This window comes from Haplochromis burtoni, unplaced genomic scaffold (genome assembly GCF_018398535.1).
Source record: "Haplochromis burtoni strain Fernald_Lab_line unplaced genomic scaffold, NCSU_Asbu1 Contig_1276, whole genome shotgun sequence".
Taxonomy (NCBI): domain Eukaryota; kingdom Metazoa; phylum Chordata; class Actinopteri; order Cichliformes; family Cichlidae; genus Haplochromis; species Haplochromis burtoni.
The window spans coordinates 7,421-16,681 of NW_024583637.1; the positions used below are offsets into that span (position 1 = coordinate 7,421).

The 9,261-nt window shown below is 39.0% G+C and overlaps 1 protein-coding gene across 2 annotated transcripts in view; it reads right to left on the reverse strand.

Annotated features, from left to right (window-relative positions):
- Nucleotides 1-6,464: 6,464 nt before the first annotated feature.
- Nucleotides 6,465-9,261, reverse strand: part of LOC102310765 — a 4,125-nt gene continuing 1,328 nt past the window's right edge. For both annotated transcript variants that reach the window (XM_014331001.2, XM_042216832.1), the window contains one exon: nt 6,465-7,656. In XM_014331001.2, the coding sequence (XP_014186487.1) occupies nt 6,507-7,656 (1,150 nt within the window). In that variant the 3' untranslated portion in view covers nt 6,465-6,506. The remainder of the gene's footprint in view (nt 7,657-9,261) is intronic.

Consider the following 9,261-nt stretch of genomic DNA (forward strand, 5'->3'; position numbering starts at 1 on the left):
GTAGGGGAGAGAGAGAGAGAAAGCAAAAACACAAGTGTAGCCTTGTGAGGCCGGCTGGGCAGGCACGGGGACCATGACAGTTAGATCTTAACAAGGTTCCAAGTCGAGCTTCAACATGCAACTAGAAGAGATGGGAGTGAGACACAACATTTTTTGAGCATGCAAACCTTGCTTAAATTTAAACAGACTGTTTTACAGCTGATCAAAAATTTAAAGTCATACCTAAAAAAAAACAAAAAAACAACCTGTAAAAAACTCAGCAATGAATAGCTCCACCATTATTGTTGATCACTTCAAAAAATTGTTGCGGCACCGCTTGAGCCAAGTGTTTCCATGAAGTGAGTGTGAACATATCTCCAAGTGTCTCAAAGTGTCCAACTGTTGTAAACATCCCTTGCTATCCATCCCCAAAGGTTCTCAATTGGATTTAGATCAGGGGAACACGCAGGATGGTCCAAAAGACTGATGTTATTCTCCTGGAAGAAGTCCCTTGTCCTGCGGGGATTGTGTACTGTAGTGTTGTCCTGTTGAAAAACCACACAGATGAAGGCCCTCAGTCATGAGAGATCCTCTCTGCAACATCTGGACATAGTCAGCGGCCGTTAGACGACCATGCACCTCCGGAAGCTCAATTGTTTCCATGAAAGAAAAAGCAGCCCAGACCATTATGTTCCACTCTGGCACGTAGAAAACATCTCAAGTGGGATCTGCTTGTCATGCCGTAACATTGGAAACCATCAGGACCATCAAGGTTACATTTTTTCTCATCAGAGAACAAAACTTTCTTCCACCTTTCAATGTCCCATGTTTGGTGCTCTCTTCCAAAGTCCAAATGGTCAGTTCTGTGGAGTTCAAGGAGACGAGGCCTGTGAAGATGTTTTTTGTTTTTGAAGCCCTTCAGTCTCAGATGATAGTTATGGGGCTGCAGTCTGCACCAGTAACGGCTTTAATTTGGGTTGAGGATTGTTCAGTGTCTTGACAGACAGCTACTTGGATCCTCCGGCTCAGTGCTGGTGAAATTTTTGGGGTCTTCCACTTGACTTTTTAGTTGCATAACCCTCAGGATCATTTATTGGAGATCATGTATCTGAATTTCAGGAGCAGGACCACGCCTCCAAACACGCTCCTTCCGGGTGCCATTTATATAGGTTCCCCTAGTTCTGCAATCTGATCATTCTTGTTTACATGCCCCACCCTCCCTCCCTCCTTGTTTTCCATTCTTCAACTTCTTCACTCCTATTTAGTGCATGGGGATCTGCCAAGCCCGGGAGCCATCGCCAGACCCCTTCAAGGCCTTAGCCAAACTGCAGCTTAATTCATGTCAAAGCATTCACTTTTACCTACTAAAACGCTGTCCAACTTAAAATGAGGACATGGGCCCATAGTGAAAGAAATTCCAAATGAATTGTCTTACTGCATCCCACCTCAGCAGCTAGAGACCTTGCTTATGCAGTTCAATAACCCGACCACGTTCAAAAAGTGAAAGGTTTTTGTCTTTGCCATCAGAACATCATGACAGTGTGATTACCTGTCAGAAAATGACAATTAATACACATTTTTGCACAGATTTGGCCTTTTAAAGGCATGTGGTCCTAAATGTTTGATCAGCTGTGTTACGACCCTGGTCATGTTTTGGATCACAGTGGCTGCATTTTGTTCCGAGTGTGTTCTGTGCCTTTAAGAGTCTCTGCAGGTCCTTCCTGATTGGAGAGCTGGCAGCTGCTGATTGGTTCCCATCATCAAGTGGCTGTTTTAAAAACGCTCTCCAGCAGTTATTCCCTGGCAGCAACTGGCAGCAGCAGCAGACCCGTCCTTGGCCTCCAAACCAACTGTGATGAAATTTTCCGTGTGTCTTTAGAGACTCATTAATCTTTGAATATAGTGTGGAGATACTTTCACTTATAGGCACTAAAGCAGAAGGGGTGAACTGCCTTATTATTTTCTCTACTTTTTTCTCTTGTTTATTTAATTATAGAGTTAGGGGTAGTGCTTGTCTTTTGTTTACCTTTTGTTTCACACAGGGTTTAGGTAGCACCTCCCTTTTTGAAATAGCTTTGTTTGTTATTTTGGCCTTTGGTCACCCCGGAGATAAAGCTTTCAGTTTTTGGTAGCACCTTAACCTGTAAATTGCCTTCTGGATATGGCTTTGGGGAATCAAAGGTCCGGCCACTTTCCTTTTAACCCCTATGTTGTCCTCCTGTACCCCTAGACCGGGACGTAACAGCTGTTTAACATCCTGTTTCAGTTTAAGAGTTGTTTTCAATAAATTGCAAGCTCAAAAAAATCCAACCATGCAAAAGATGATTTTTTGCAATTTTTCAAGTGGTCTTAAACTTTTGTTACTCAGTGAAAAAACATTTTTGAGAGACTAAAATACTAAATGCAAAATTTAACAGGGAAACTAAAAAAGCTGAAGAGGAAGTGATGAAGTGAAGACACAGAAGCTAGTATGATTGAGCAGCAAAATAAAACTGACTGATGTAGTTCTACCACTGCATTAAATACTGACCTGCAGCTCATATTCATTATGACTTATGAAACACATTTACGTCAATATTTTGGTTTTCTGTGAGCTGGTATTTGTTTAGGATTGGGTTTAGTCAAATGTAAAATATAAATAAGACATTAAATACATAAATCACGTCAAAAAAATTTGAGATTTGGAGCGGTAGCATCTGTGTGATGGTTCTCTCAGTTAGTAAAAGGTTTTGGCTCTGGACCTTTCCAAAATGGCACACAGCTGGCTTCTCAGTATGACTTGGTTTGTTAAACATTTTATCCTCGGGCTATGAAGAGTGAGGCTGGGGCAGGTTTATGCTTTTTCATTTGTTCATTTTTTTGTATTCATAGAATAAACTATAACTTTGTACTGGACTTTCACAGCCGGCATCTTTTACATATTGCTTTTGTAATGCTGCAGTCTCTCTCCTCTTACCCTTTTCTGCAGAAAGACACATCTGGAACATCACAGATTGAGATCAGTGTTGTTGTGGTACACAGTAAACTCTTCCTCTTCTCTATTTCTTTGTGTTAAACCACACAATCATGCAGTCATGAGTAATGTTTCTTCCTCTTTAACTCACTTTATGTGTGTTTAATATTTTAAGAATAATTAAATTATATAGCCCTTTGTGAACATCACCTGGGTTTCATCTGAACCTGTTAAAAAACCCAGCAAATATACGTAGATTAATGTTTGCTAATGGTAAGTAAAAAACCAAAAAGTCCTTCAAGCTGGACGAAGAGATAACAAAATGTACTTTATCTGTCAACATTGCAGGTGAACACACTGTTGTCCTGTTTTAAAAGGCTTAATGTTTTTGTAATACATTAAGCCTTTTAATTTAATTTAAGCCTTTTGCAAGACATGAAACCTAGAAATGCCTAAAAACATTTCTAGGGGAAAGCATTGAAGTGTCAACTTTTTTGGAGACTCTTAAAGGCAGCTTTACTTCTGCTGAGAAATGTATTTTCACAGTTTCACAACATCATTCTTACTTGTCATTACCACAATGACTCCACTTTTATCTGTTTACAGTGTTATACATACTTAAATGTAGGAGTGATAATTATATTTTGTGTCTGTGTGTTTGCATAGATGTAAGTCATTGTGACTCTAAACACAATAACTTGAAAAGCTGTGAATGAGTCCTGATTAAACTTTGTGGGGTGTCGAGTGGTGTCATGTTAACAATCCATCAAAGTTTGTCTTACATCCAGCGTATGCTTCATGTCAACGTAAAGATTTATATGCAACAACTGACAAAAAGCCTTATAACTTAGAAACTATGACTTTTATAAGTTTGTGTGTTGTCAATAAATAGAAAATATCATGTCACATTTGACCTCTGGCCTCAATTTTACATTTCAAACCTGCCTTTCTTTTATGTTGACCCCAAATGTCTTAAAGATTTAAAGAAAGAAAGTATTGTCAGGAGAAGAAGAATAAGCTGCCTAGTTATTTAAAAATATACTGTAGTATTTATAAATCAATACCTATTATTCATTACATACTTCTACTCTGTCATGTTTCCCTATACTGCCCAGAGACTGAGCGGCCTCGGTGGAGGTTTGCACTCTCAGAGTGTTTCTATTATTCCAGCACAAGCAGATCAAATAAAAACATGCAAACAGAGCTCAAAGTGAAATTTCCACTGTCCTCCTTCTCTGACTCTTGTGTTGTTTTTGCAGCCTTCTCTCGGTTGTTCTTACTTTACAACAATTTTGTGGCAGAGCTGCCATCGTGTGTTAAAATACACAGTGTAGCTCAAATCTGCAACAACTTCAGCTGATGACGTGTCAACTTTCAAGCTGCTGAGCAGCAGAGCAGTGTTTGTGTCTTTGAATAAAATGCTGTGTCTGACAGACACTTTTTAAAGAAACATCAAATAAATTCAGACCTGCAAAGAAACGCAGTGATGCATTTTCATCAAGAAGGAATAATTATTTCTGTGTTCTTCTGAGCAGTTTACATATGTGTAAAAGACTGTTACTGGCTACTGTCTATTCTGTCTATTCTAAAGTCCAGTATTAATTCCTTGGTCTTGTCCGTGTTGAGGATGAGGTCGTTTTCCTCACCATAGACAAGAACGTTGTCTACTACACTGTTAAAAAACATCCTAAAACAACGGTAATATTCCGGCAGCTGGGGCACCAAAATAAGACGGTCATTTCCAGTAATGAAAATACAATTAGTTGCGCTAATTTGACATGGGATCGCGCCTTTTTCAAGTGCCGCTAAACATTAAATCATGAACATGTTAATGTGATTAAACAATGAAATCATCTATAAATAGGAAAAAAAACATCTTAAAAAAGAAATATACAGTTAACCGTTGGTTTAAATAATAATGGATTGCATGCCCTGGGACAGACTGACAGAGGCGAGGCTGTCATATCGCACCAGAGCTGGAAACATCACCTGATAAAGAAAAAACAGACAGACTGAATAAAAGAAGGCTTCTTCATTGCACATTTTCCACCAATCATAAGCCTCTCCTTTCACTCTAGACCAATCACCGATCAGGATGAATTGCACTACTGTACTGTACTGGCCATCGCCAGTAGGTGAAGTGTCTTGACCACGGACACAACGACGGAGAGTGTCCGAGCCGGGGCGCGAACCGGCAACCTTCTGATCACAACCCTCTGCTAACTCTTGAGCCACGATCGCCCTAACTAGCAACGAGAACAACACTTATGTGATGTAACACAAGCTTATAGGGACCATGTTATATGCTTTTCCATGGCATTACATTTGAATTCAACAGTTCAATCTTTCAAATAACGGACAGATATTTGTGAAACCGTGATACATTTGTGAATGTATTTTAACAATCTAAATATGCATATGCACAGACAGATACATTTAATAATCATGAAAATTATGTTTCATTACATTACAGTGATTTAACGTTAATTTACATTTGAAATGTGAAGTCAAAGTCTACGTAACTTTAATGATATTCTAGAAGAACAGAACATTACTGTAAAATGCACAGTAAAATATACCTTCATATTAGGATTTTTTCCTAAGGTCGCAGCCCTACCCGCGACCTGGTTGTTGTTATTTCACATTCATTGGCCGATGCTTTGCGTCATGTTATTATGTGTCCCAACATCCAATGGAATGTTACATTGCTTTCATGGCCACACCCTCACCCCAGGTGCAGAGGCCTATTTCTGTCCTGAGATTTATATTAATTGCAATTCCTAACTCTACATTTCTTTGTTCAAAATTTATAATTAGCACATTGTGGCATACAAAGGAATCTTAACAAAGAAGCTTACAGAGACAGGTTGAACTTGTTATTCAACCCCAAGCTGATAGGGAGCGCTCTTTATTAAAACACTTGCTGTTGCTACGATGTGCCTCAAGCTTGAACAACAGCACAACAAGAAGTCACTCATGGTACAGCACTCTCTCTACAAAACAACAGCTGTCAGTGACGCTGCACCACGGCGTAAACACAACATTCAAGATAACAGTTAAAAGTAACGTAACCATAAACAATAAAACAAGAACATCTAAACAGCAGCACATGTCTCAAGGCATGATGGGAGAGAACTAGCTGTTCCCCCAACATGCCACAATATGATTTTTTTTAGTTTTTATTCCTATTAATTATATTTTCACTTGTTACCTCTGAATTATTGAATCAGACCTAGGTGACATGAAATTTTCAGCACAATTATAATTCAAATACCCTCATTTTATATATTTTTCCATAGTATTACATTTGAATTTAACAGATCATTCTCTCACATAACAGACAAATATTCGTGAAATTATGATACATTTCTGGATGTATTTTTACAATCTAAATATGCATATGTACAAAAAATATATATATTTAAAAAACAAGTAAATTGTGTTTTACTATATTTACAGAGCTGTTACGTTATTTTACCTTTGACATGTAAGATCACAGTCTACTTATGTAAATTTAATGATATCCTAGAAAGACAGTACAAAACTGTAAAATATACAGTAAGATAGTTTGACATTAATATTTTTTGGAACAGTGTAGAGTTCTGTACCCAGACTCGTACCCCCTGTTGATGAGCCCCAGGATGGTGGTGTTGTTAGCGTATTTGATGATGATGGCGTTTTCCTGGGTGGAGACACAGTCATGGGTGTACAGGGTGAAGAGTTTAGGGCTGAGGCAGCAGCCCTGTGGAGATCCAGTGCTGATAGTGAGCTCAGCAGACACGCGTCCTCCAATTCTCACCACCTGTGGTCTCTCTGTCAAATAGTCCAGGATCCAGTTGCAAGTGAGAGTTGGGATGTTGACATCACTCAGTTTCTCGATCAGCTTGCCCGGGCGGATGGTGTTGAAAGCAGAGCTGTAGTCCAGGAAGAGCATCCTGACATACGTGCTGCTACTCTTCAGATGTTGCAGAGTGTGGTGCAGGGCTAATGCTAATGCCCTGTGGTGCAGGGCAAATGCTGTTGCGTCATCAACTGATCGATTGGGGCGGTATGCAAACTGGAGGGGGTGTATCGTATCCAGGACCATGTGGTTGATGATTTGGGTAGACTTTGACTGTTCATCTGACCAACGGTGCACCGCCTGGAGCTTCCTGTTCCAGCTCCTTTTGTAGGCATTTGGGTTTATCTGACTACCATTAAAGCATTTGATGCAATGGAAATCGCCATTATTAGTTTCGTTACAGCGAAATAAGTTTTCGTGATCAATGGCTATTCCAATATTTGTCAGGGCAAAATTTATCCTGTCTGGATTAATGTCCTGCCTAGGTGGCCTGAATAAAACGTTAAATACAAACGCCTTTGCACCCCACTCACGTCCATTAAAGAGACGTAGGAGCTGATCAGTGATCCTGTATTTTCCATCTGGATCTGCACACTTTTCGGCACATGGACTGGCATGAGAGAAGAAGACCAACAAATCACCATCCTGACCTTCAAGATTAAGATTCTGAAGAACACGCCACTCTGCATGTTCAGTATATAGACAGTCCCCATTTTTATTGTAGACTTTTTTCCTTGTGGCTACCACAAGTCTAGGAGACCTGAGGATGCCATCATTCAATTCTGTCTGTTGGTTTGGCGTCACCTTTGTGAAGTCATAAGAAACTTGGTCTTCATCCTTCGGAACACTTGCGGCCACTGCATACATTTCTTCAATGTTGTACCTGTCACAAGAAAGAATAAACACAGACACACACAAATATACACATTAAAATTGTGTATAGAGGGCTTAATGACAGCTCATAAAGATGGCTAACATACCAGATGTATGTTATTACATGTATACTGTTGTTATTGATGGCAATATTATGGGGAATCCCCTTTACATAAAGAACAATATAACAAGAATTAAGTGATACAAAGTTTAGATATAAATATATCATTATAATAATTATATAATTATATCATTCAGTTCAGAAAGGTGAGGTCCTGAACATTTCCTCAGAAACAAAGCTAGACTGGATAGTAATGGAGCTGTAGTCCTCTCCACATCACTGCTCTCTTATATCAGCTTTATTTATGTAGAACTTTATATATTTACAGAAAGCAGAGTGAAAAGACAAAGAGCAGCAGGAAATAAGAACAGAGAGGATAAATTCATTATCAGATCAACAATAGTTACAGAGACACATCATTACATGCAACATGGTGATCTAATGTTTTTAGTTATTATTGTATGGAGGATGTAGGGACATGATTAAAATGCTCCATATTTTGATTTTTATCTTAGTTAGTTTTCCAAATTCACAAAATCATTTCAGTGATATTTTTTTAAGTGAAGTTCTTTATTTTTATTTTTATTTTATTTCATTTAACTAGTTTTTTTTTCCACATTTGGTTTTAGTTTTTAGTTTAGTTTTAACTATAATAACGCTGCTTGTAACCATATGTCACCACCTTATTACATAGCTCAGCTCTGCCGAGCTTATCAAACAGAATTCATATGAAAACAAATAACAAAAAATGTTTAGTTTCAGAGACTGGAGAGCAAGCCTATTTAAATGGCGGCCCGCGGGCCAAATGCGGCCCAGAAGCAACCTGCGAGTGGCCCTGCCTGTGGTCCTGGCAGAAACACAGAGAAAACGCAAAAAATGAATTCATTAATTAATTAAAAAAAAATAAAAATTCCTACAGCGTAGTGTAGACTGTGAATGCAACACTCCTAGTAGCCTAGAACTGATAAGCTGCACAGATTGTGCAATCTGTCCGTTATTTTTGGATGGGAAATGTGCTCGCGTTTGTACTACCGTTAGTAGGGACACGACACATGGCGCGAGAATGGATGTGTTTGAGTGAGATATTTAAGCTTCTGTGTTTGACGGGATGGTGCTTGGTGTGGTAAGCGTGTCTGTATAGTGGGTAGCTCATGTTGGTCACTAGGATTTGTAGTTTGAGTGATGAGAGTTGCGGTGTGTTGCTAGCTGTGCTATCTCATGGCACCACCACCTCGAGCTGGGTGCCCGAAATATGTTATATATTAATGTGAATAGGGCATTGATCAAAATGTTTTTTGTGTGTAGTGTATTAGTTAGTTATTGGATCAATATAACACAATTATTACGAGCTTGTAATGAGGGGCTCCGCTTGGTTTTGTTGTACCTGGATCGCTGTTGTTGGTGATGCGATTGTGTGAGAAGATCCAGCCAGATTTTATGAGTGGGCAAAAAGGAATATATATAGATATATAATATATAGAGTACAGTTGTGTTGGGTTTTTGATGTGGAGATGATTTTCTATGTTTTTCACAGTTGTGTGGGTTTGAAATTGA